This window comes from Bos javanicus, chromosome 7 (assembly GCF_032452875.1).
Source record: "Bos javanicus breed banteng chromosome 7, ARS-OSU_banteng_1.0, whole genome shotgun sequence".
Lineage (NCBI taxonomy): Eukaryota > Metazoa > Chordata > Mammalia > Artiodactyla > Bovidae > Bos > Bos javanicus.
Genome location: NC_083874.1, coordinates 15313250 through 15339946, shown reverse-complemented (window position 1 = coordinate 15339946; position 26697 = coordinate 15313250). Strand labels below are relative to the sequence as shown.

The 26697-nt window shown below is 55.2% G+C and overlaps 2 protein-coding genes across 6 annotated transcripts in view; one reads left to right on the top strand and one right to left on the bottom strand.

Annotated features, from left to right (window-relative positions):
* The first annotated feature begins 1331 nt into the window (after nucleotides 1–1331).
* DOCK6 (dedicator of cytokinesis 6) overlaps nucleotides 1332–26697 on the top strand; it is a 47545-nt gene continuing 22179 nt past the window's right edge. For 3 of the 5 annotated variants that reach the window (XM_061422204.1, XM_061422203.1, XM_061422202.1), the window contains exons 1-22: nucleotides 1335–1440; nucleotides 9758–9845; nucleotides 10504–10679; nucleotides 11160–11228; nucleotides 11480–11609; nucleotides 13161–13373; nucleotides 15034–15119; nucleotides 16771–16837; nucleotides 16940–17089; nucleotides 18009–18089; nucleotides 18210–18363; nucleotides 18517–18644; nucleotides 18782–18875; nucleotides 19253–19415; nucleotides 22628–22745; nucleotides 22833–22903; nucleotides 23095–23233; nucleotides 23320–23421; nucleotides 24072–24158; nucleotides 24872–25103; nucleotides 25321–25482; nucleotides 26520–26683. In XM_061422204.1, the coding sequence (XP_061278188.1) occupies nucleotides 1397–1440; nucleotides 9758–9845; nucleotides 10504–10679; nucleotides 11160–11228; nucleotides 11480–11609; nucleotides 13161–13373; nucleotides 15034–15119; nucleotides 16771–16837; nucleotides 16940–17089; nucleotides 18009–18089; nucleotides 18210–18363; nucleotides 18517–18644; nucleotides 18782–18875; nucleotides 19253–19415; nucleotides 22628–22745; nucleotides 22833–22903; nucleotides 23095–23233; nucleotides 23320–23421; nucleotides 24072–24158; nucleotides 24872–25103; nucleotides 25321–25482; nucleotides 26520–26683 (2718 nt within the window). In that variant the 5' untranslated portion in view covers nucleotides 1335–1396. Of the gene's footprint in view, nucleotides 1441–9757; nucleotides 9846–10503; nucleotides 10680–11159; nucleotides 11229–11479; nucleotides 11610–13160; nucleotides 13374–15033; nucleotides 15120–16770; nucleotides 16838–16939; nucleotides 17090–18008; nucleotides 18090–18209; nucleotides 18364–18516; nucleotides 18645–18781; nucleotides 18876–19252; nucleotides 19416–22627; nucleotides 22746–22832; nucleotides 22904–23094; nucleotides 23234–23319; nucleotides 23422–24071; nucleotides 24159–24871; nucleotides 25104–25320; nucleotides 25483–26519; nucleotides 26684–26697 lie in introns of all 5 variants that reach the window. The other 2 variants (XM_061422201.1, XR_009737401.1) reach the window with 2 other exon arrangements.
* ANGPTL8 (angiopoietin like 8) lies at nucleotides 19507–21424 on the bottom strand. The gene is made up of 4 exons (XM_061422210.1): nucleotides 21080–21424; nucleotides 20741–20902; nucleotides 19874–19983; nucleotides 19507–19789 (listed from the first exon to the last, which is right to left on the bottom strand). The coding sequence occupies exons 1-4, from the start codon at nucleotides 21374–21376 to the stop codon at nucleotides 19762–19764; spliced, it is 597 nt and encodes a 198-aa protein (XP_061278194.1). The 5' UTR covers nucleotides 21377–21424; the 3' UTR covers nucleotides 19507–19761.

Here is a 26697-nt window from a genome sequence, read left to right as displayed (position 1 = left end):
CCCCTGTGCATGCAAAGGCGGAGAGGTGAGCAAGAAGCTGGATATGCAGATGGTAAATGAGGGCTGGAGAATTCCTCTAAGACTGCTGCAGTGGGACCGAGACAGGAACCATTGGGGAGAGATCTGAGACCACATATTGGCCAAGACGTCCCCACATCCTCCTTCCACCGGAGGCGGCCCCATGGCGCAGCCTCCCCAACTGGCTCTTGCAGATCCCACCACCAGGTCCGGTGTCACATCCCTTAGCAGGCGCCTCGGAACCTGGCTGGACCCCTCTGCCTCTCTCACCACAGCCTGTGCTGTGCTAAGTCACTTCAGTCATGTCCAACTCTTTGCGACGCTATAGACTGTAGCCAGCCAGGCTCCTCTGTCCATGGACTCTCCCAGGCAAGAATACTGGAGTGCGTTGCCATTTTCTACTCCAGGGGCTCTTCCCCAACCCAGGGATCCCACCCGCAGTCTCTTGCCTCTCCTGCACTGGCAGGTGGATTCTTTACCACTTCGCCACCTAGGAAGCCCGTGCCTCAGTTTTGTTCAGTCGCTCAATCAAGTCCAACTCTTTGCGACCCCATGGACTGAAGCACACCCCACCTCCCTGCCCCTTATCATCGCCCAGAGTTTGCCCAAGTTCATGTTCATTGCATCGTTTATGCTGTCCAACCATGTCATCCTCTGATGCCCTCTTCTTCTGTCCTCGATTTTTCCCAGCATCAGGGACTTTTCCAATGAGTCCTCTGTTCGCATCAGATGACCAAAATACTGGAGCTTCAGCTTCAGCATTAGTCCTTCCAGTGAATAGTTAGGGTTGATCTCTTAAGATTGACTGGTTTGATCTCCTTGCTGTCCAAGGGGCTTTCAGGAGTCTTGTCCAGCACCATAGGTCGAAGGCATCAATTCTTTGGCCTTCTGCCTTCTTTACGGTGCCTCAGCTTACTCATCTGTAAAATGGAAGAAACGATAGGTCTCCCCAGACTCCACCCCAGTTCACCCCCTGCCCCACACATGAGAACTACAGGGCTTTGCTTAATAAACGCTGGAGATGATACTTATGGTGCTTATAGTGATTTTAGCCAGAGGGCAGAAAGAGCATCCCCAGGGGAGGGAGTCAGAGACCCCCCGCCCCAGTCCCTTGTCTTCTCCTCCCCTGCCCACCTCAGAGCCTCAGTTTCCCCAGCTCAGCCCCGAGGGCACGAGGGCGGCCCGGGGGACCCGCGCCCCTCCGGCCGGCAGGGGCAGCACAGAGCGGCCCGGGACACCCGGAAGGGCCCCGCCCCCGGCCCGGCCCCGCCTAGCCCGGGCTGCCCAGAACCGGGAGGCGCTGCGGCGGCGGCGTTCACGGCGGGGACGGTGCGCGCGGCGGCAGCGGCGAGGCCGGCGGCTGGACGCGCGGGGCGCCATGGCGGCCGCCGAGCGCCGCGCCTTCGCGCACAAGATCAACAGGTAGAGCGGCCGTCGGGCCCCCTCCCGGGCCGCCCCCACGTGTCCGAGCCCCGCCCCGGGGCGGCCCAGCCCTCCCCCGCCTGGGCGTCCCTCATTCAAGCCCCTTGGGTCTTCGCCCGGTCAGCCCGCTTCCTCCGGCCCGGGGGGCGCAGGCGTGGGGAGGTAGGGAGGGCGGCGCGGGTCGGGACTGGGGGTCGTGTCGGGGCTGCTGGCGTGATGGTGGCGGAGGTCCGCCCTCGGAACCGGTGGGACGCGTCGGGGTGTGTCCGGGGGCCTTCCTGGAGGAGGTGGCTCCCGCGCTTCCTCACCAGCTCCTGGCCGATTCCCGGCCCTCGAACCCCGGGGCGTGGGAGTTGGGGGGCTCTTTCCGTCCCATTTGTGCCTGGTGTGGGGCGGGAATGTATCAGGCGCCGGAATTTGGGGCCGGGATGGCGTTCCTGGCAGCTCTTGAACCCCCTCGGGAAGTTTCCCGTGCTCTCTTCCCCGCCAGGGTCCCGTGCCCAGTTGTCTGGGGCGGGTGGGGGGTGGGGAAGGGGACAGCTGTGGATGTCCCCCCGCCTCCAGCCCTGCTTCAGGCTCTCCTAGCACCGCCTGGACGCGCTGGAGATGGATGGGTGATTGAATGGAAGGAGTGGGGGCTGGGGACAGAACCAGCTGGTGGGCAGACGGGGGAGGGGACGGGCGCCAGGCGCTGGGGAATCCGTTTCCCTGGCCACTGGAGACTGTAAGAGACTCGGCCCGGGGAGGGGGATGTCGGACTCTCTGGGGCTGAAGCGCCTCCCCCCGCCACTCTGGTCTGTACCTCCAGCAAAGCATTCAGAATCTGCTGGGGGCAGGGAAGCGGTTCTCTTGTATTAGTGCGTGGGCCGGGACACCCTGTGTGTCCAGCACTGCCGTGATGGAGACACCCCGGAAAAGAACCCACCCTTGGGGGCAGATACAATGGGGCAGACAGAGGAGAAGCCGGATAAAGTAGATTACATGTTAGTGGTAAGCAGTATGAGGACATACCAGGCAGAGACGGGAGGTGATGAGTGTGAGGACTACTTTAGACCTAGGAATCAGGATCAGGAAGGCCTGGAGAAGAAGATGACAAGTAAACAAAGAGCTGAAGGAGATGAGGGAGGGATCCATGCCCGGATGTGGGGGGAAGGGCATGTGCAAAGGCCCAGGGGCAGGAACCGGTGGAGTGTGTTTATAGATATCTGCTGCCAGCTGGGCTTCCTTGGTGGCTCAGATGGTAAAGAATCCACATGCAACGTGGGAGACCTGGGTTTGATCCCTAGGTTGGGAAGATTCTCTGGAGGAGGGCATGGCAACCCACTCCAGTCTTCTTGCCTGGAGAATCTCCATGGACAGAGGACCCTGGTGGGCTACAGTCTATAGGGTCGCAAAGAGTCAGACACAACTGAGCGACTAAGCACATAGCAGGTTGGAGCAGAGTGAGAAAGGGGCTGTGGGAACGGGTTGTACAGGGCTTGTGGGTTATGGGGAGGAGTTCAACTTTTACCCTGGGTGAGGTGGGAGCCATGGAGAGTTCAGAACAGGGGAGGGACGCTGTGACCTGGTGTCTGGACGCATATCAGTTGGGCGGTTTTTACGTTCTGCTATCTCTGTGTCTGAATTGTCCCTCTGTCTTGGACCTTCAGTGTTTCTGAGCCTGGGGAGGTTATTACTGTTTCTTCGCCACTCAAGTCCCTGTGTCCCTGTGTCCTTGGGTCCTGGCTTCCACTTGAGTGGAAGCAGAGAACCTGGGTTTTGCCCTGGGAGATGGATACTGTAGAGCTCAGAGTAAGAAAAGCAGAACAAGATCTTGGGGCTGCCATATTGTCGTCATTAGCTGTTAAGTCATGTCTAACTCTTTTGCCGCTCCATGGACTGTAGCCCGCCAGGCTTCTCTGTCTATGGGATTTCCCAGGCAAGAATACTGGGGTGGGTTGCCATTTCCTTCTCTGGGGGATCTTCCCAACCCAGGGATCAAACCTGTGTCTCCTGGATGGCAGGCGGATTCTTTACTGATGAGTCAGATTCTACCCCACCAGGGAAGCCCTGGGGCCCTAGTAAACCACAAACAAATGGCTCAGGCCATCCTCTGACAGGGTCTGCAGAGCAGACACCCAGGTGTCTACATGCTGAGACCTAGGCCTGTATTCATCTCCTTGTTCGCTGAGATCATTCATTCCACAAATGCCACAGGAACCTGCATGTTAGACTGTCCCCCAGGTTCCTAATGAACAGGCTCATTTAAAACAAAGATTTGGAGGGACGACTTAAAAGTACAAACTCATAGAGCCAGTGGTTAGGACTCCAGGCTCCCACTGCAGGGGCATGGGTTCAATCCCTGGTCTGGAACTAAGATCCTGCAAGCCATGTATCCAGATAAAAAAAAGTGATGGTCATTGTCACCATTCCAGGTTGGATTTTAAAGAATACAAGTGAAAAAAAAGAAAAAAAAACATGTCGCATACAGTACATTTGTCCATATTGTTTGTGCTCAGTTGTGTCCGACTCTTTGCAACCCTTTGGACTTCAGCCCACCAGGCTCCTTTGTCTGTGGGATTCTCCAGGCAAGAATACTGGAATGGCTTGCCATTTTCTTCTACAGGGGTTCTTCCTGATCCAGGGATCGAATCCACATCTCTTGCATCTCCTGCATCGAATTGTCTCCTGCATTGGAGAAGGATTTACCATTTGAGCCACCATGATGGATGATATGCGTTCAGAAAAATGCCAAGTTTAAAAGAGTAATTACGAAACAAATTCCAGGACTTCCCTGCTGGCCTACTGGTTAAAACTCTGTGCTTCCGATGCAGGAGGCACGGGTTTCATCTCTGGGCAGGGAACTAAGATCCCACATGCCTTGCAGTGCGACCAAAAAATTGAAAAAAAAAAAAAAAGAAATGCCATGGAAGAAGTCACTTGGATCAAAACAGGGGCTGTCTCTACCTTCCTGAGCCTTCCCACTCTAGCCGCCCTCCCAGGTGATCTGCACCTGGTTCTGCTCCTCAGGGAGCTACCATGCTGGTGGCTGCTACTATCGTTTCCCCACTTGCATTATAATGTCTTCATTTAATTTGGCTCCCTGTCTGCTCTGAGTTGGTTTTGCCTGTTTAGAACATCCCATAAATGGAACCACATGGAATCTCAAGTCCTCTGTGGCAGCAAGATGTCAGGAGAAGGGCTCGCCTGTGTTGCTGCATATAGTCAGACGCATCCCTTTTCATCGTCGCATGCTTTTCCCTCTGCTTGTGTATTCTCCATCTTCAGTCAAGGAACTTGTGAGTTGTTTCCCTTTGAGGTTGTCATGATCAGAGCGACCGTGAACATTCTTGGCCATGTGTTTCCGCCTGAGTATCTACACCTCAAAGTGGAATTGCTGGATTGGCATGTTTTCAACTTTGCTTGTTCGTTTACAGATGGTTTTCCGAAGGGATTCCCCTAGTAGCAGATAAGAATTCCTAATCCTTGGTGGCATTCATATTATTTGCCTTTACATTTTGCCAGCACTCATATTATTTGCCTTGCCAGCACTCACTGTTCGCCTTTAAATTTTTCTGCCAGTCCAGGAGGTGTGTGTATAGGGTGGGATATGAGGAGGAGTCTCTTCATGGTTTTATTTTTCCAATTTTATTTTTGGCTGCACCACGTGGCTTGTGGGATCTTTAGTTCCCTGACCAAGGCTTGAACTCATGCCTCCTGCAGTAAGTGCAGAGTCCTAACCACCGAACCACCAGGGAGTTCCCATTTATGTGTGGTTTTTTTTCTTTAAGATTTTAAACATTTATTTACTTATATTTATTTTTGGCTGCGGTGGGATCTTTGTTGCTGCTTGAGGACTTTAGTGGTGGCGAGCAGAGGCTGCTCTCTAGTTGCGGTGCTCTGGCTTCTCATTGCAGTGGCTTCTCTAGTTGCAGAGCACAGGCTCAGTAGTTGTGGTACACGGGCTTAGTTGCTCCGCTGCCTGTAGGATCTTCCCAGATCAGGGATTAAACCTGTATCTCCTGCACTGGCAGGAGGGTTTTTTTGTTTTTTTTTTTACTGAGCCACCAAGAGCGCCCTATAGTTTTGTGTTTATTCATTTTCTTCCCTCACTTTTTGCAGACTTATGTCAAATTCCAAGGCCTATTGTCATTCTTATTTCTGGTTTTATCATCCTCCTTCCCTGTAAGAGTAGACCTCTGTTAATCTGACCAGCCCTAGGGGGAGGTCCTGGAGAAGGCAATGGCACCCCACTCCAGTACTCTTGCCTGGCAAATCCCATGGACGGAGGAGCTTGGTGGGCTGCAGTCCATGGGGTTGCTAAGAGTCAGACACGACTGAGCGCCTTTACTTTCACTTTTCACTTTCCTGCATTGGAGAAGGCAGTGGCAACCCACTCCAGTATTCTTGCCTGGAGAATCCCAGGGACAGGGGAGCCTGGTGGGCTGCCGTCTATGGGGTCGCACAGACGACTTAGCAGCTGCAGCAGCAGGGGGAGGTCCACAGTCTCACACAAATTCCTAGTGATGCCACTGCTTCCTCTTTCCCCTCTGAGCACCTCTTAGAATCATATCAGGTTGTCAAGTTTTCACCTTAGAAAGATTGATCTCATCAATCAAATTCTGAGACCCGTTCCTGAGAAAACCCACTAAGTTCAGCTCAACATTTTGCCTGCTTTTTTGTAATGTGGTCCATGGGGACATCCGAAGCACATCTGATGTGGGAGTGAGACACAGGAGTGGGTAATGACTCCAGGTGAGGGTCCTGAGCATCCACAAGGGTGGGCTGTGCTTGGTGAGACACAGAGGATGGTGGGAGGGCAGGGTATCTGTGTGTGTGTAAGTTGCTAAGTTGTGTCTGACTCTTTGCAACTCCATGAACTGTAGCCCGCCAGGTGCCTCTGTCTGTGGAATTCTGCAGGCAAGAGTATTGGAATGGGTTGCCATTGCCTTCTCCAGATTCTCTGTATGGACCCGGTTAATCTATATAGCATAGATTTGAAGATTTGTCGGGGTTCAGATGGTGCTGAAGGCCGAGACCGGATGGGACTGCTCTGGGGGCAGGTAAAGGGCAGGTGTTCCGCAGTCTCTGTTCTTGGCTCTGCTCCCTGTCACGGGCGTCGTGGCATGCCTAACGCTGAAGGACTATGACCCCCAGCTGACCAGGGCTCCATTCTGGGCACTGCTGTGTGACCCCGGGTGCCTCACGACCCCTCTCTGAGCCCCACTCACCTTTGGTTTACAAAAGCAGGGTCAGAAATTCCAGTTTCCCAGGATGCTCTTTGAGGCAATGTGGTGACAGCAACTCTTAATTAAGCACTTACTGTGTGCCAGGCCCTATACTCAGAACAGCTCGATAAGAGGTGGGTACCAGGGTGGCACAGTGGTAAAGAATCTGCCTGCCAACGCAGGAGATGTGAGACACATGGGTTCTATCCCTGGGTCAGGAAGATCCTCTGGAGAAGGAAATGGCAACCCACTCCAGTATTCTTGCCTGGGAAATCCCACGGATTAGAGGAGCCTGGTGGGCTACAGTCCATGGGGTGGAAAAAGAGTTGGACGCGACTTAGCGACCAAACAACAACAGATACCACTAAGCCCAGAGGCCTGGAGAAGAGGTGTCGTTCACCCAGGCTCGCCCAGCTCCAAGTGCAGAGCTCTGTGGCTCGGTGAACTAGTTCCCATGGCCATGCCATTGTGGACTCAGTGGGTTCCCACCCTGGGGCACTCACTCCAAGGCCAGTGACCAAATGAAGCTGGACGTTCGGCCCCCGCTCCCCTCCCTGCTTTGCAGCAGCAGCTGCAGAACAGCTGGGCCCAGGGCACAGACAGGTTCCCTGTTCCAGCATCTTTTGTAAATCACCCCCAACCCTCTGTGCCCAGGCTTCCCGAGTAAGCGGCCGGGACTTGGGGAATTTGAGGACAAGTCTCTGGTGGCTCCGAGAGAAAAGAACCTGCCTGCAATGCAGGAGACCTGAGTTCCATCCCTGGGTCAGGAAGATCCCCTGGAGAGGGAAATGGCAACCCACTCCAGTATTCTTTCCTGGAGAATTCCATGGAAAGAGCAGCCTGACAGGCTACAGTCCATGGGGTCACAAAGAGTTGGACATGACTGAGCGACTAACACTTTCACTTCCCCTGATTTTTAATATCCTTTGAAATTCCTGCAAGCTAGTCTTCCCTCTTCGCCTCCCACCCCCCATCCAATAGAAATAGTTGACACAGAAAATAAATAGAATCCAGGGTCAGAGAAAGAAGGAGGCTGCCGTCTCACATTGGAGACCCCACGTTGAATCAGGGTCGTGGTCGAGTTCTGTTTGACCCACACAGATTTGAATTCAGAGGCCTCCAGACTCCGCTGAAGCTCCCAACTGACCCCACCCCCACCCACACCTGTCTTACCTGGGCCCACCCCGCACATCTATCTCACTGATGACACATGGGCCACATTTGCAGTCCTTAGCACTTTTAATTTCTTTTTGTTTCAGTAGTTTAAAAAAATATTTATTATTGATTTCTTTGGCTGCACCGGGTCTTACTTGTGGCACTCAGGGTCTTTAGTTGCTGCATGTGGGATCTTAGTTCCCCAACCAGGGATTGAACCTGGATTGGGAATGTGGAGTCTTAACTACTGGACCCCCAGGCAGTTCCAGGCATAACTTTTTTTTTTAATTTAATTTTATTTTTTAACTTTACAATATTGTATTGGTTTTGCCATATATCAAAATGAATCCACCACAGGTATACACGTGTTCCCCATCCTGAACCCTCCTCCCTTCCCTCCCCATACCATCCCTCTGGGTCGTCCCAGTGCACCAGCCCCAAGCATCCAGTATCGTGCATCGAACCTGTACTGGCGACTCGTTTCATATATGATATTATACATGTTTCAATGCCATTCTCCCAAATCATCCCACCCTCTCCTTCTCCCACAGAGTCCAAAAGACTGTTCTATACATCAGTGTCTCTTTTGCTGTCTTGTATACAGGGTTGGGCATAACTTTCTATTAAGCAGATTTCCAAACAATGAGAAAAGAGTGATTGAGGCCTGAATCTCCCACAGTTGCTTTCTTGATTTTAAGAGACACTGAGGCCCAGAAAGATTATCCCACCTGCCCAAAGCCACACAGCTAAAAGATAAGGGGCTTTCCTCAACTTACGGTTGATTTAGGCAAGGTGGACTGAGAGGGGGATCAGAAAAGATTCACTCATTCCATCAAAAAAAAAAAAAAAAGGGAATTCCCTGGCATTCCAGTGGTTAAGACTTGGCACTTTCACTATCAAGAGCTTGGGTTTGGTGGAGGAATTAAGACCCTGTAAGCAGTGTGGCATGGCCAAAGAAAATAATTTATTGAGCATCTACTGTGTGTGGGGTCCAGCGCCGGGGCCTTCATGGGGACAGCACAATCCTAGTCTTATTTGTACAAAGCCCTCGGGAAGCAAGGGTCTCCAGGCCCAGAGCACAGAGTCCAGCTTCAGAGCCTTGGCACTCAACTGTTCCCTCTGCCTGGCACACTTCCCCCCAGATAACTGCATGGCTGTCCCTTCCTACAAGCTCAGCTGAAGGAATTGAGAGTTTGGGGAACCCCTTCCCCTACTGGGTCTGTTCCCAATTCCTTCTCCTCCTTCCCCTCCTCCTTCCCCCATGCTGGCTGTCTCTCCCCTGTGGGTCTTGCCCCTTGACCCTCAGTCTCTGCTGTGACTGAAGGCCAGTGCGGATGCAGACGGCCCAGGAAGGTCACTGCACTGACCTTGGTGGCTGGGTTGTGCTCCAGGAGTCATGCTGGCCTCTTACACACCGTCAGCCTCAGTCTTAGACCCCCGATAGGGTGTGTGTATGAACACCAGGCCCCCTGCTCAGCTCCACTGCTCTGTGAGGGCAGGGCAGCTCCAGATGGGGAAACTGAGGCTCAGGGGCAGAGTGACTTGTCTAGCAAGGGTGGAACGGGGCTCACCTTCCTGATAAGGGGTTGGGGGGCAGAGATCCCCTAGATGAGGACGTGGAGACCTTTCTGCAGATCTGGGAGCCTGTCCTGGTGGGAAGAAGAAAGAGCGGGGATCAGTGACCCCCAGGCGCTGCCCAGCCGCAGCCCCCTGCCCCCCTTATCTGTGCTTGGAAGAGGAAAGGGGGTGATGTGTCTGCCACAGCCTTGGGGGCACCCATGCTGAGATCTATGCATCCTGGATCCTGGGTTCTCTTGGCCCGTGGCCGGATTTTTTTCTTTCCACAGCCTGGCTTTTCCTCTCCTAGCATGAATCTGTGGGCCCCAAAGCCCCAGTTCCCAGGACCCCGCTGCCCGAGTTTTCGCCCCTCTATGGTCCCCTTTCTGTCCCCGCAGGACAGTGGCTGCCGAAGTGCGGAAGCAGGTGTCCCGGGAACGCAGCGGCTCTCCCCATTCCAGCCGGCGCTGCAGCAGCTCCCTGGGGGTGAGTGTTTGGGAGGCGCTCCCCCACCCAACCTGCTGTGGGGGAGCTGAGGCTGGGAGGGGCCCAGCTGTGGCAGGGGAGGGGGGTCCCAGTCCTGGCCCAGCACTGTCACATTCCCCATTCCCAGTGAGTGTGATGGGGAGCTGGCTGGTCCCCCTCTGCAGGGAGCAGCCCCGTGGGTGGTCAAGGGGGGAGAGGTTCAGCCCCCACCCCCCCTCCCCTGTGCCCACACCTCCTGCTGTCTAGACTGGACCACCCAGCTGGGGATGCTGGGGAGGGAGGTCTGGGGAATGGGCTGCAGCGGCAAGGGAGGAGGTGGGGCTCTCTCGCCCCCAGGGCCTTAGGAATTGTCTCTTTCTTTGCTACAGTCCACAGGCCTTTCCTTCCACCAGGAGTTTCCTGCCCTTCCAGGCACAGGGTGTGATTTCCTGCCTGGAAAGAGGGGCCCGGCCCAGCTGGGGTGGGGGTGGAGCGGCTGAGGTCACTCACTGTCCCCTACTCACTGTCCCCTGCGGCTCCTCCAGGGCCCCTCCCACCACTCCAACACCCTCCATGGCTCCCACCGCCCTCTTGATTGTCTGAGGCCAGCCCAAGCCCACACTCAGCCTCCAGCCCCCAACCCCGGGGCCCGGGTCACAGCCACTTTGCTCCACCTCAGGTCCCACTGACCGAAGTTGTTGAGCCCCTGGATTTTGAGGATGTGCTTCTGAGCCGGCCGCCGGATGTAGAGCCTGGGCCTCTCCGGGATCTGGTCGAGTTTCCAGCTGATGACCTAGAGCTACTGCTGCAGCCCCGGGAATGCCGCACCACGGAGCCCGGTATCCCCGAGGACGGGTGGGTCAAGCCCCACACCCTCCCTGTCTGTATCTCCACACTGCCTCTGTACCCCACATCAACAGTCCCTCTCCCACCAAGCTCCTGAGAGCCCTGAGTTCAGCTTCTGGCTTGGCTCTGTGACCTTAGACAAGTCCCCTTCCCTCTCTGAGCCTTTACCTCTGTATCCCTGAAAAAGACAGAAGGACAGGCCACTGGAAAGATTTAACACTGGGTCCTGCTTCTGTGTGGGGCTCCTTGATGGCTCAGACAGTAAAGAAACTGCCTGCAATGTGACAGACCTGGGTTCGATCCCTGGGTTGGGAAGATCCCCTGGAAGAGCGCGTGGCAACCCACTCCAGTGTTCTTGCCTGGAGAAGCCTATGCACAGAGGAGCCTGTTGGGCTACAGTCCATGGGGTTTGCAAAGAGTCGGCCATGACTGAAGTGACGGACGCTTTCGCTTCTCTGCTTTTGTTTACCCTGATTGTATTTTGTGCAGAAAGATGGATGCCCAGGTGAGAGCTGCGGTGGAAATGTACACTGAGGACTGGATCATTGCCCATAGGAGGTGGGTCTGACTCGGGGGCAGTTCAGTGTAGAGAGGCCAGGTCTGAACCCAGAGCAGCCCATTGTCTGCCGCTGTTGCCGCTGCTCCTGGTTATCCACCGACTGTCCTTGCAAGCGTGGCTGGACTTCTGCGGCGGTGCATCCAGGGGATGGATGGCCCTGCAGGCATCACGGGGGCCTTGCGGGCGTGTCAGTCAGCACCTTGGGGAGCCCTGGGGAGCCCCCATCTCTGCTACCCTCTCATCCTCCTAGATACCAGCACCTGAGTGCGGCGTACAACCCCATCACCACGGAAACTCAACGGGAGAGGCAGAAGGGGCTCACCCGCCAGGTCTTCGAGCAGGACACTTCTGGGGATGAGAGGTCCGGCCCCGAGGACTCGGTGAGGGAGCCCTGGCAGGGGTCACTATTGCGGCCGGGGGTATGGTGTGTGCACGGCCTGCCTGAGGCTTCAACTCTCAATCCTCTGTGATGGGCAACGACCTGAACAGCCTCCAGCCCCACAGGAAATGTATCAGCCCTGTAACTGAAAAGTTAAGAATCATAATTGTCAACATTTATGAAGTGCTTTAATTTTTTTTAAGTTACCCAGTCATGTCCAACTCTTTGTGACCCCATGGACTATAGCCTGCCAGGCTCCTCTGTCCATGGCATTCTTCAGGCAAGATACTGGAATGGGTAGCCATTCCCTTCTCCAGGGGATCTTCCCAACCCAGGGATCGAACCCAGGTCTCCCGCATTGCAGGCAGATTCTTACCATCTGAGCCACCAGGGAGGCCCTATTAAGTGCTTGGTGTATACTAAATGTTTTATACTTGTCCTCTTTTCATTCTGTGAAGCAGGGAAACACCCATTTTGCAGATAGAGAAATTGAGGGGGCTGTTCCTTGGCGGTCTAGTGGTTAGGATTCGACGCTATCACTGCTGTGGCCCGGTTTTAGAACCTGGTTGCAAGGAACTGAGATCCCACAGGCTGCCCAGTGCAGCCAAAATTCAAAAAAAGAAAAAAGAAACTAAGGCATGCCTGGCTTAATAGAGGGCTTTCATTGGCCTGCTGAGGTTTGAACCTGTATTTTGTCAACCAATATTTATTGAGTGCCTACTTTTACCAAGAATCATATAAAGAAATACTGTTATTGTTTCTAGTGTTATCTGTTTATGAATGTAGTTGGGGAAACTGAGATCCTTAGCTGTTGGGGTTAGAGACCCAGGGTCACAGAGCTGAGCTGGGATTTAAAGTAGGGTAATCTGCTTCTGGGGGCTTCCCCAGTGGCTCAGCAATAAATAACCCGCTTGCCAATTCAGGAGTGTGGGTTCAATCCCTGGGTCTCGAAGATGCCCTAGAGGAGGAAATGGCAACCCACTCCAGTGTTCTTGCCTGGGAAATTCCATAGACAGAGGAGCCTGGCGGACTCTAGTCCATGGGGTCACAAAAGAGTTGGACCAACTGAGCACCTCAACACCAACAAATCTGCTTCTGACCAGAGCTGAGTCTAGAAGGTCTGGCAGATCCTGGGCTAGTAACAGCCCCAGTAAGAAGAACTCTCCCTTCCCTGGCAACAGTGAGTAAAGTCCTCAAAGGCTCTCATTGGCCCAGCCCAGACATACCTGACTTTGCTGTGTTCTGATTGACCAGACAAGGGTCATGTGATGCCCAGACTGGGAAGTAGCCTTCCCAACCACAGTAAAGGGTGACACCCATTTTGCAGATGAAGAAACTGAGGCATGGCAAGCTTAGTAGAGGTCCTTCACTGGCCAGCTGAGTCTTGAGCCTTAATTTTTTCAACTGGTATTTTTTGAGTGTCTACTTTTACCAATAATAATCATATCTCCAGACAGAAGTTTCTAGAAAGAAGGTCAGCAAAGTCCTCAGGTGACCCTTGTCATGGTGACCTTAGCCCCTGGTCCTGAGCATGCGCATTCTCTACTGGCAGGATGACCCCCGACACTCCTCAGGCTCCCTGGACGACACCCCACGAAGCAGTGGTGCCTCTGGCATCTTCGACCTGAGGAACTTGGCGGCAGATTCTTTGCTACCCTCACTCCTGGAGCGCGTGGCCCCAGAGGACGTGGACCGGCGTAATGAGGCATTGCGGCGGCAGCACCGGCCCCGCGCCCTGCTCGCGCTCTACCCCGCACCCGACGAGGTGGGTGCCCGCTCAACTGCACAGCCCCTGGGATCAGTACACAGCCAATTGACGTGTATCCCTGTGTATGATCCCAGTGAGATTTCCTAATGTATACCCTGCATTTCAATTCAGTAGCTCTTACTGGATTCTCCTATATTGTATACCCCTGTATTTATCCAGGCAGCATTTATTGGGAACTTACTATATGCTGCTGTATTTACTCAACCAATATTTATTGTATGCCTACTGTATAGTCTTTAAACAAACAGCATTTAATCAACCAGCATTCATTAAGCACCTATTATATATGCCTGTGTTTATTGGGCACTCACTGTGTTGTTCAGTCTCTAAGTCGTGTCCAGCTCTTTGCGACCCCATGAACTATAGCTCGCCAGGCTTCCCTGTCCTTCACTATCTTTTGGAATTTGCTCAAACTCATGTCTATTGAGTTAGTGATCCAACCACCCCGTCCTCTGTAGCCCCCTCTCCTCCTGCCCTCAATCTTCCCCAGCATCAGTGTCTTTTCCAATGAGTCAGCTCTATTTAATGACTATTATTTATTATATATCCCTTTATTTTTATCTACCCAGCATTTATTGGGCTTTTACTATATACTCATATTTATTCCATCAATATTCACTGTATGTCTACTGTATAGTTTTCTATTTAAACAGCATTTGAGCAACTAATACTTATTGAGCATCTGTATATATCCAACTGACTTTTATTAAGCACCTAGTATATACATCTGTGTTTTAATTCAGCGATTCACTGAGTGCTTGCTGTATAGCCCTATGATTATTCAACCAGTTCTTACTGGGTGTCTAGTATGTATCACTATGTATGTCTAGTCAGCATTAATTAGATATTTTCTGTATACATCTATGTTTGTTCAACCACATTATAATAGGTACCTACTACATACCTCTGTATTTATCCAACCAGGATGTGTGAGTGCCTGTTGTATAGCAGCCACTGGGGATACAGCCATGAACAAGATAGACCCAGTCCCTGCCCTCTGAGTTCAGTCTAGTGAAGAAGAGACCTCCCTACAGGAGATGACAACCCAGAGTAGTGCCATGATGAGCCGTGTGTCATTGTCCCTCAGGGCTTCGCAGGTGACACTGGTGGTACAGAACCTACCTCCCCGTGCAGGAGATATTAAGAGATGCTGGTTCTATCTCTGGGTCAGGAAGACCCTCCCCCGCCCCCCACCAGAGGAGGGCATGGCAGCCCACTCCAGTATTCTTGCCTGGAGAATCCTAGGGACAGAGGAGCCTGGAAGGCTATGGTCCGTGGTGTTGCAATGAGTCGGACACAAGTGTAGCGACTTAGCACACACGCACGCACATTGTCCCTCTCACAGCCCTCCGTGTCCCAGCCATGGGGCCCACTGCATCAGGGCCTGGTGAGGACCTGGAGTGTCAGATACCTCTGGGTGAAGGAAGGCTTCCTGGAGGAAGTGCCAGCTAAACTGTGACCTGCTGATGAGCAGGTATTGACCAAGCCAGGAGAAAGGGAGAAGGAGGGCATTCCAGGCTGGGGGAACAGCATGTGCAAAGGCTCAGAGGCTGGGGACTGAAAGCTTAATCAGGCTGAGGGTAGAGCTGGTCTCAGGCTACACGTTCCAGCTGCTCCCTGGAGGATGGGTCCCAGCTGCCCCTTTGGCTCTTGGCAGGATGAGGCTGTGGAACGTTGCAACCGCCCAGAGCCACCGCGAGAGCACTTCGGACAGAGGATCCTGGTCAAGTGTCTGTCGCTTAAGTGAGTGTGCTGATTCGTCCCTCCCTTCAGGCACGCAAGGGGGGACCCTGGGGGGATTACAGTGAGGCATACAGTCGGAGTTCACTATGCGAGCCAGGCCATTACTGTGTGCAGCCCTGAGACCATAGACTTTCAGGCTGGGAAATAAGACTTCTTTCATTATTCAAAGCCACTAACCCTAAGTTCCAGTTGAGTGCCAGCCTCAGCTCTCAGCCTTCCATGTTTATTTTTTCTTTGTATATTTATGTGTGTGTGTATTTTTTATTTAAAAAATTTTAATTTATTTTAATTTTTAAAAAACTTTTGCTGTGCTGGGTCTTCGTTGCTGCACTGGCTTTTCTGGTTACGGCAGGCAGGGCTGCTCTCTAGTTGCGGTGCATGGGCTTCTCCTTGTGGTGGCTTCTCACCTTGCAGAGCATGAGCTCTAGGTACACAGGCTTCCGTAGTTGCAGCACTTCGGCTCGGTAGTTGTGGTGCACAGGCTTAGTTGCTCCGGGGCATGTGGGATCTCACCATTCTAGAGATCAAACCTGCGTCTCCTGCACTGGCAAGCAGATTCCTTACCACTGAGCCACCAGGGAAGCCCTCCACGTGTATTACCTCTGACCTTCACCGCAACATCACGTTGTGGGTTCGGGTGAGAAACTGAGGCTAGGGAGGTGAAGTCATTGTGCCCAAGATCACAGTGACTTGTGAGGCCAGAGTCTGGCCCTCGCCCAGTCTGCAGCTGGCACCCAGGCTAGAGGGGGCGCTGGTGACCCTGGGCCTGGCTTCTCGCCGCCACAGCCCCTGCACATCGGCCCTGGGGAGCAGCCAGAGTGCGTGGGAATGGAGCGGAACAGGATGTGGCCTTGGACCCAAGCCCGGCCCTGCCCCTCCCTACCCTGAGTTCCTGCCTGGATGGGGGCAGGAAAGGGAGGCCCCATCTGGCCTGAGGCCGTGGTGGGCTGCCTGCCTCCAACACACAGGCTGGGAACCAGCTCTGTAGGCTCATTCAGTCATTCAACCAACAGTGAGCGCCTGCTGTATGCAAGTTGTATAACTGGGATGACCACATGGGGCTCCCTAGGTGGGGAACACAACACACACAAAGGTCTGGAGAAAGAAAAAATGAGGCCAAGAGGTGGGTGGGTTTGCTCCACGCAGGCCAGTGGTGAGCCTCAAATTTTAAGTTTTCTTTTCTTTTTCTTTTTGGCTGTGCTGGGCTTTGTTGCTGTGCCCTGGCTTTTTCTAGTAGCATCGAGTGGGGGCTACTCTCCAGTTGTGGTGCTCGGGCTTCTCATTTCGGTGGCTTCTCATTGTGGAGCATGGACTCTAGAGCGTGGGCTCAATAGTCGCAGTGCACGGGCTTCGTTGCCCCGTGGTGTGTGGAATCTTCCTGGACCAGGGACTGAACCCATGTTCCCTGCATTGGCAAGTGGACTCTTATCCACTGGACCACCAACTGAGGACAGACCTCAGTTTCCCCTTTTGCAAAATGGGACAGGCCTTTCCTACAAGTCCTTAGATGGTGCTTCTTTGTGACCCAGTGGGAGTCAGATGCCCTCCCCTCCCAGTGCGCTGAGGCTGGGCTGGACCTCCAGAGGGAGAGGGCATATGGAGATGAGAGGGTCAAGGTCAGCCCCTGCCAGAGAGCCCCCACTCATTGCAGGTTCGAGATTGAAATCGAGCCCATCTTTGGCATCTTGGCCCTATACGACGTACGAGAGAAAAAGAAGGTAGGAGCCCCTTTCTTCCCCTTCCTCCCACCCGCTCCTCTTCCTTGCTGCAGGTGATGGTCTTCCTGGGGGTGGGGGCTCAGCTGTTTCTTGTGCCCCTAGATCTCAGAGAACTTCTACTTTGACCTGAACTCGGACTCCATGAAGGGGCTACTGCGGGCCCACGTCACCCATCCTGCCATCTCGACCCTGGCCCGCTCTGCCATCTTCTCTGTGACCTACCCTTCGCCTGACATCTTCTTGGTCATCAAGGTATACTGACTGCGGCTGGCAAGGGGTTGATCATGGTGAAGGCCACAGGTGAGGTCCCTGCTCTCATAGAAGAAGACATGTCTCCAAGAATGGTGATCAGGGCTGTCATGCAGGAAGCCCAAGAGGAAGCCTGAGCCCACAGGGAGCTTCTGAGTGAACGCAGGTGGGGAGAAATCACCAAGGGCTTCTTGGAGAGGTGACAGCTGAGCTGACACCCATGAGTAGGCAACCTGGGGAGAAATGGCATCCTGGCACATGTGGGTAAACATTTAAAATGGGTGTTTTTTTTTTTTTGGTTGAGTTTTTCAGTTTATTAGGGGTGGGAAAACTTAATTGGCACATGGTTTGGGATTTTGTTTCCAGGAGTGAGCTCAAATTTCCTTTCCCAAAATGTTCAATTAGTTTTTGATCAATTAATTAATGACATTAATTGGACACCTTAAGGCAGGCACTGCTTCCAGTCAGTCAGGCTCCACAAGGATTCTGGCCTTTGCTCCTCACAGCCCAGGGAGGTGGGGGTTGCCATGGGGCCCATTTTACAGATGGGGAAACTGAGGCACAAAACCCAGAAGGAATGTGCTCAAGGTCCCACAGCCCCCGAGTGGTCAGGATTGGAGTCCAGGCCCAGAGCCGTGCTTGGAGTGGACTTTGCTTATACTAAGAAATAAAGATGTAAATATGGGAGGAAAAATGGAATCTTGGCTTTGGGGGCAGGGCTTAAATGGTGGGGCGGGGGCAGCTAGTTACGCAGGCTGACAGCTAGCACTCAGTCCAAGGGATATGGGAGCCATGGGAGGTGTTGGAGCGAGAGCCCTAGCTGGGTGGAATGTTTGGGAGACGGTGAAGGTCAGAGAGGTTGGGAGTGAGGTGGGGAGGTTGGGGTCCTGGCAGCACCTTACTGGGCTTACCCGCCCCTCAGCTGGAGAAGGTGCTGCAGCAAGGAGACATTAGCGAGTGCTGCGAGCCCTACATGGTGATGAAGGAGGTGGACACAGCCAAGGTGAGCGTGGGAGGCTGGGCCGAATGTTGAAGGGGTACCCCCGCAGAGCAGATCCTGGATTCAGCAGGCCTGGGACACTGAGCTTGTGGGGGGTGGGCTGTGTCGGGGGTCTCCTCCCAGAACAAAGAGAAGCTGGAGAAGCTACGCCTGGCGGCTGAGCAGTTCTGCACCCGTCTGGGCCGCTATCGCATGCCCTTCGCCTGGACGGCCGTGCACCTGGCCAACATCGTGAGCAGCGCTGGCCAGCCCGACCGAGACTCAGACTCAGAGGGCGGTGAGGAGGCGGGACCGACGGGCCAGGGGCGGAGCTACTAGGGTGATGAAGGGGCGCCCTCTGCTGGCCGGACTAGGTACCAGGCCTGAGTCTGCAGTGTCTTGGCTCCCCGCAGCCTTCATTTCTGTCCCTCTCCATCACTGTCTCCACTAGAGCGCCGACCCACCTGGACCGACCGCCGCCGTCGGGGACCCCAGGACCGGATGAGTAGTGGGGACGACTCTTGCAGCTTCTCTGGCTTCCGCCCAGCCACACTAACCGTCACCAACTTCTTTAAGCAGGTGTCATGGCTGGGGGCGGGGGCAGGGGACTGAGAGAGGGGGACCCCACGCACATCCCCATTTCCCTCTTGCGGCCGCACGATCGCCGGGGATCCCCAAACCTCTCAGCCCTGGTTCACTGGGGCGGGTTCCTGCAGGAGGCTGAGCGGCTCAGTGACGAGGACCTCTTTAAGTTCCTGGCTGACATGCGGCGCCCGACATCCCTGTTGCGACGCCTGCGTCCCGTGACCGGTGCGTCGTGTGCCCCATACATGAGACGTGTCACTCATGTAGTCACTGAAACCCGCATCTGCTGTGCCAGATCTTGGTGACCATGATAGACAAAGCCCTGACTTCGGGGGTGGACCTTCCAGTGGGGGCCAGAGATGAGAAACAGAATAAATAAGACAGGTAGTGGGTCAAACCGGGAATGTGGGCAGAGCTGATCAAAGATGGGAGGCAGCAACGGGAGTTGAGGGTGACTTCCCGCCATAGCACCTGAAAGATGGAGCCACCAGAGGGCATTGTGGGAGAGTCAGAGCCCTGACCTGAGCTCGGAGTGTGTGTGTGGGGGAGGGGACCCCAGCTGGAGACTCCGAGGAAGGTGCAAACTGGCTCCCCCTCCCTAGCCCAGCTCAAGATCGACATTTCCCCGGCCCCCGAGAACCCCCACTTCTGCCTCTCCCCGGAGCTGCTTCATGTCAAGCCCTACCCAGACCCCAGAGGCCGGCCCACCAAGGAGATCCTGGAGTTCCCCGCCCGTGAGGTCTATGCCCCCCACACCAGCTACAGGTACAACCTCTGGGGCAGCCGGGCATTTGAATATGGGGGTCATCATGCAGAGTGAGGTCTGCTTCCCTTCCAACACACACAGATGCTGGCCTGAGATGCCACTGCTCTGCTTTAATAGGGAATGTGTAGGCATGAAGGGGCATATCCTTCCTCCACCCTTCCTCGACCATCCATGTTCTCTGCCTGCGTCCCCGCCTGCTTCCTTCTCTGCTCCATGACTGGAAGCCGGGCCCAGCACCCTGGCTGACCTCAGCGGATGGGCAGCTTCTCCCTGTGCAGGGGCCGCATGGGGCAGGGCCGTGTCCCTCGATGCATGACTGGTCCTCAGTTCTGCCCAGGCTCAGGCTCAGGCTGGGAGCGCAGCCATGTGGAGTCTGGGAAGGAGGTGAGGCTTAGCCAAGGCACAGGGATACCCCCATTCCGCTGCCCTCACACACCTAGACCCCCTCCAGGCTCACCTCTCCTGAATCTGTCTCAGCCGCTGCTGCTGTGCCGCCATCTCCTGCTTCTGTCGCTGCACATGACCCGTGAGGACCCACACGATGTGGCTCTGCTCATCAGCATGGGCCTGTGGATCAGGACAGAACCCTCAGCTGGGGGCCCCCTCACCTCCTATCCCTGGATTCTGCCCAGACTCCCCCCGCTTCCCACTGTATCTGTGTGATCTGCAAGCCACTGCCACTCCTTGGCCTCAACTTTCCCAGCTGTAAAATGGGGATGAAATAGGAGTCCCTCTATGGGATTGTTCTGAGCATGATAGAGATTGTGATGATTTAATTGCTAAGTTGTGTTCGACTCTTGCAACCCCATGGACCGTAGTCCACCAGGCTCCTCTGTCCATGGGATTTTCAGGCAAGAATACTAGAGTGGGTTGCCATTTCCTTCTCCAGGGGATCTTCCTGACCCAGGGATTGAACCTGTGTCTCCTGCATCACGAGTGGATTCTTTACCACTGAGCCACCAAGGAAGCCCATGATAGAGATTATTAGGGGGTATAAAACAGTGCTGAGTACATCATAGGTGCTCCAGAAACACTCTTCTAGTATGCATTTATTGAATAACTATTATGTGCCCCATCTCAGGTTGAGGATTTTATCTGCGCTGAGTCCCTGGCTCTATTTTGAGACATCAGTTGTTGTTCTTATTTACAAATAAGGCAACTGAGGCATGGAAAGGCACATGGCTTTTGCCCAGGGTCACGTAGCATAGAGGCCAGGGTATGAGAAGCCTTAACTGGGTCTGGGGGTCTCTGGGACAGAAGGTTCAGAAATGAGGTCTGATTGTGAGTCAAGGTCTTGATTCCCACAGGGCCAGGAACCCCTTACCTTTAAGGCCTCAAATTCTTGGCGGACATGGCCCAGCCACACGCCCTTCAGTTGAACTTCTAGCTGCTTCATTTTCTCCTGCAGCACCTGCTGTCCCCGGGCCACCTCTCCCAGCGCCTGGGCTGTGGCCTCTGCCTGCAGCTTGAGACCATCCTCTTCTATCTACCAATAGACCGTGGATGTTAGTAGGATGATCTACTGAAATCAGCCTGATTTTAACATTGGAAATCCTGTATTCCAGGAACCCCCTCACTCCTGGGAAAACCCCAAAGATCAGCCCAGGCATAACTCCACTATAGACTCCTACCCACCCCACAACACCCCAACTGCAGTGCCCACCTGCATCTCCAATAGACTCGCACGTAGCTCTTGGGCTGCATCCTGGCCCTGGCTGACCTCCTTCCCCAGGAGCCCCAGCACCTGGCCATAGAGGCTCAGGCTGTTCCTGGCCTTTATCAGCTGTGCCTCTGTGGCCTTGTACACGCCGTTGAGAGCCTGGCTCAGCTGCAGGGCCCCGTGGAAGAGCAGGGTCAGCTCCTCCTGCTGTGCTGGCTCTGAGCCACTCATGGAACCCACCAATGCCGGCTGGGCCGTCATTGCCAGGGCACACAGCAGGCACAGCACGAGCATGGGCATGGCTGGAAGGCTGGGGAGGGTGTGGCCACAGCCCCGTTGGGGCTGCCTTTTATGCCTTAACACCCGCCCCTTAACTTCAGGTCAATCGTTAACCAGCCAGCTGGGTGCCCCGTGTTGTGCAAGGGCCTGGAGGTGGCACCACAGTTGCATCAGGCGGATGTCCAGCCAGCCACGCTGGAATCACGCTGGCTAGGGCTTGGGGCCAGGTGTGGGCTGGGGCACTGGTGAGAGGATAGGCCCAGGCCTGGCTGGAGAGCCCTACGGCTCCTAGCCTCCCTTTCCCATCTGTGGATGGGCACGACAACAGTAACGACAATAACGGTGAGGCTTTTATGATCGCCAGTGGTTCACCCGGAGCTGCCCCACTGCTATCACACAGTAGCTGGTCTCATAACCTTCTCACAAGCCTGCAATGCCCGAGTCTTTGTTGACCTGGCTAAAAGCTAGGGGAGCAGGTGATGGTGATCCTTTCAAGGCCACACAGCCTGACTCCAGGACCTCCACGTGCCCTGGATCAATGCTCACTGCTGTTTTTCTCCCTGGATGACTGTGGGCAAGTGCTTCTGTTTCCCTGCCTGTGACTGTGAAATGGGGGATGATGTGAGGTTCCCCCTCAACAGGCTGCTGGTAAGAAATAAATGAGTCGCTTCACGTCAGGTGCTTAGAACAGAACCCAGCACACAGTTGGCCCCACATTAATGTTTGGTGCAATTATTGACATTATTGTTGTTTAGTATCATTGATATGACAAAGGCTCAGCTGGGAGGCTTGATGCCCCCATTATATAGTTAGGGAAGCGGAGACCCAGGGGCCTGCTGGGGTTTGTACAGCTTACTCTGGAAGAGGGAGGCAGAGCCCTGACCTCAGCCCAGCTCTTGTCTCCAGCTCTCGCCTCCATTTCCCCAGCTGAGAGACAAGCCATGTAACTCTAGTGGCCTCTTCTTGGGGAAGGGGCAGTCGGGCTCCGGAGCTGGATGAGGGGCAGGTCAGCCTGCCCCTGAGCACCCATGTGTCTCCTCTGCCTCACCATGCACCCTCAGTGGCCCTGAAGTCCCTCTCTATTCCCACCCTCTGTCACTCTGTTCCCCCATCTGTGCTCTGAATGGTACCCATCTATTCCCCACTCTGGACTCACGTCTCCTGCCTGCTGCCCATCACTGTCCCTGACCCAGCCCTCCGTGTCCCGGTGGGGTGGCCACTGTCCCCCAGGCTCTCTGTCCCTCTGACGTGGCCATGCCCCTGCCCCCGCAGGAGCCTGCTGTTCGTGTACCCACACAGCCTCAACTTCAGCAGCCGCCAGGGCTCCGTGCGCAACCTCACTGTGCGAGTGCAGTACATGGCAGGCGAGGACCCCAGCCAGGCCCTGCCGGTCAGCGGCTGGACCCAGGGGAGGTGGATGGAGGTGGGGGGAGGGGGTTGGTCCCCAGCCAGTCCCTCATGCCTTTGCTCCCCCCAGGTCATCTTTGGCAAGTCCAGCTGCAGTGAATTTACCCGTGAAGCCTTCACACCGGTGGTCTATCATAACAAGTATGTGGGCTGGGGTGGGGGACTGGTGGGGATACAGATGGGCAGGAAGGGGGTGGGGGGATGGGCAGTCTCCTGGAGTGCAAATAGGGGCACCTGAGACAGACAGCAGGGACAGTGGGGCCCGGCAGAGGGGGTGGGACAGGCAAGGGGGAGCCTAGCCTCCAGCAGAAGTCCCAGCCCGACCCTGCCAGGTCTCCCGAGTTCTACGAGGAGTTCAAGCTGCGTCTTCCCGCCTGCGTGACTGAGAACCACCATCTGCTCTTCACTTTCTACCACGTCAGCTGCCAGCCCCGGCCTGGCACAGCCCTGGAGACTCCTGTGGGCTTTACTGTGAGCCCCCCACCGCCTCTCCCCACCCATGCCCCGCCCTCCCAGCCCTTGTCCGGCCCCACACCTGACCCCCCGTCTCTCCCCAGTGGATCCCACTGCTGCAGCACGGCCGGCTGAGGACAGGCCCCTTCTGCCTCCCTGTGTCGGTAGACCAGCCCCCGCCCAGCTACTCCGTACTCACACCGGATGTACGTGCCCTGGACCCCCTGCCAACCAGCACCGGGTCCCAAGAACCCCAGCCATGCCCTGCTTTCCTTCCCGCAGCACCCCTGGGTGCCTTGTCCTCTGCTGAGGCCTCATCACACCCACCCCTGTTATTAATCCTGTGTGTCTTCCTGCCCCATCTGTATCCCTCCCTGCTGTGGGGTGTCCCTCGCTTGTTAATGCCCCCCCGCCCCCGCACTCACTGTTCCCCACCAATACCCCATTGCCTTGCCGCTTCAGGCCCCCATTTGCAGCCCTGCCTGCTTGACACTCTTCCTGGAGCACTTCCTCCCCATGGGAATGCTGTGTCAACCTCCCACAAACCCTTTCATTTGCGCCCGGGTCTTCTCATTATGTTGTCTTTTGTTCATTCCCTCCAATAACATTCATCCTCAGTCTCCCTTCTCCTGTGAGCGTCCTGGGCATCCCTGAGCTTGCCCAGTGGACCCCTGTCAGTGCTGCCCACAATCCACCCCCATCTCTGGGCTGGGCTGTGGGGCCAGGGGGCAAGGTGCCCAGCAGTTCCCCCAGGCAGGGCCACAGTCAGGCCACAGTGTCGCAATGGCTGAGCTGGTGGCCTGAGCGGTGGCGGGGGAGGGCGGGCCCGTGCCCACCTGGCGTGTCCCTCCCGCAGGTGGCGCTGCCGGGCATGCGCTGGGTGGATGGTCACAAAGGCGTGTTCAGCGTGGAGCTCACAGCTGTGTCCTCTGTGCATCCCCAGGTAGGGGGCGGGGCCGCAACCCGGGAGTCTGGCCCTGGGGTTGGGCAACAGTTTCCTCTGTCCTGGGAGGCCTGGCCTTGGGCCATGGACGTGACTTTGGTCAGCAAGGCTGGCTCCCAGGGAAGCTGCTGACTCAGGCGGGGGTGGCCATGCCAATGGTCATCGCAGCTGGAGCTTTGGCCTTTTTTGCATGGTCTCTCCTCTTCCCCCTGGCCCCAATTTGTCCCTTGCTATGTCTGCGATCGCTCCTGTCTTTTTTTTTTTTTTTTTTATCTATTTATTTTTGGCTGTGCTGAGTCTTCGTTGCTGCACACTCTTTCTCTAGTTGCAGTGAGTCGGAGCTCCTCCCTAGTTATGGTGCATGGGCCTCTCGTGGCAGTGGCTTCTCTTGTGGAGTGCAGGCTCTCGGGCACGCGGGTTTTAGTAGTTGCAGTGTGCGGGCTTCAGTAGTTGGGGCATGTGGGCTCTAGAGCCTGGGCTCAGTAACTGTGGTGCACAGGCTTAGTTGCTCCGTGGGCATGTGGCATCTTCTCAGGCCAGGGTTCGAATCCACATCCCCTGCATTGGCAAGTGGATTCTTAACTGTTGGACCACCAGGGAAGTTCCCTCCTCATTTCTTTTCCATTCACTGGTCTCCAGCCTCGGTGTCTTGACCCACTCAGTCTCCCGCTCAAACCCCAGTCCTACCCCGCTCACCCCTGGCCCCCCACCAGGACCCCCACCTGGACAAGTTCTTCACCCTGGTGCACGTCCTGGAGGAGGGGGCCTTTCCGTTCCGGCTGAAGGACGCAGTGCTGAGTGAGGGCACCGTGGAGCAGGAACTGCGGGCCAGCCTGGCGGCCCTGCGGCTCGCCAGCCCCGAGCCCCTCGTCGCCTTCTCCCACCATGTACTGGACAAGCTCGTTCGTCTGGTTGTGCGACCCCCGGTCATTGGTGGCCAGATTGGTGAGCTATCACAGCCTCAGACTTTAGTTTCCCCATCTAGAGAGTGGGCCCAGTGTCTAACGGTGACCTCCCATAGCCCATTTATCTCTCTGGGCTCAGCTTTCCAATCTGAAAAATGGCCCCTCAGTCCCCTAGTCCCCTGAGCTTTTGAAGACCACATGACCCCCTTGGATCCTGAAGCAGGAGCTTGGAACTTAACCTCTGCTCTGCCTGGCAGTGAACCTGGGTCGTGGCGCCTTTGAAGCAATGGCCCACGTGGTCAGCCTCGTCCACCGGAGCCTAGAGGGTGCCCAGGACACCCGTGGTCACTGCCCAGTGCTGGCTGCATATGTCTACTACGCCTTTCGACTGCCTGGCACAGAGCCCAGCCTCGCGGGTGGTGAGTGTTGGTGGGAGACTCGGGGGCACAGGAGATACCTGGGAGGGAAGCATCCTAAGCAAAGGGAAGGCATGTGCACAGGTCCTGAGGCTGTACAGGCCTTGGTTGGTTTACACAATTTATAGGAGAGCGAGAGAGAGAGAGCTTTGTACCCCAGCCCCAGGACTGTGGTCTCTATAAATTTTATTGACAAGTGATTCAGCCAGTTAGCAAGCAGGGACTGGAGCAGAGCAGCCTGGGTTTGACTCTCAGTTCTGCCTATAAGCTCTGTGACCTCAGGCAATGCCTTTACCTCTCTTGGCCTGTTTTCCTATCTTTTAGCCAATGATAATACTGGTGCCCCTCCCGTGGGGGTGTTAGTAATAATAAATGGCAAGTGGAAGTGTTAGTCACTCAGCGACCCCAGGGACTGTAGCCCCCCAGGCTCCTCCGTCCATGGGATTCTCCAGGCAAGAATACTAGAGTGGGTTGCCATTTCCTTCTCCAGGGGATCTTCCTGACCCAGGGACTGAGCCCAGGTCTCCTGCATTGCAGGCAGATTCTTTACCATCTGAGCCCCTAGGGAAGTCCAAACGGCATGGTGAAATACTTGGCACAGTGAACACTCAGTAAAGTTGGATTATTTTCATTTGCTAAATGATATAATAATAGCCAGTAACCCCTCTGGACACATACAATATGCTGGGCACTCCGTGTTTTTCATCCTTCTCAAAATTGCTATGAGGCAGAGCCACTATGACACCCATTTTATGGGTGAGGAACCTAGAGGTTTAGAGGCAGAAGGTGACTTTGGGGACTTCCCTGGAGGTCCAGTGGTTAAGACTCTGTGCTTCCACTGCAGGGGACGTGGGTTCAATCCCTGGTCGGGGAACTAAGATCCTTCATGCTGCATGATGCAGCCAAAAGAACAACCCATAACAATAACAACAAAAACACAAAAAAAGAAAGTGACTTCACCAAGGGCATCCGACTGGGAAGGGACAGGAGGTCATCAGGGCAGGTGGGCAGGGGGCTGAGCATATTCCTTCCATCCTCAGGGGCACCTCCATTGACGGTGCAGCCTGCCACGCTGGCCCGTGGCCCTGGCCGCCCCGCCAGCCTCTACCTGGCACGCTCTAAGAGTATCAGCAGCAGCAACCCCGACCTGGCCGTGGCCCCTGGCTCTGTGGATGACGAGGTCTCCCGCATCCTGGCCAGCAAGGTAGGTGAGCGGCC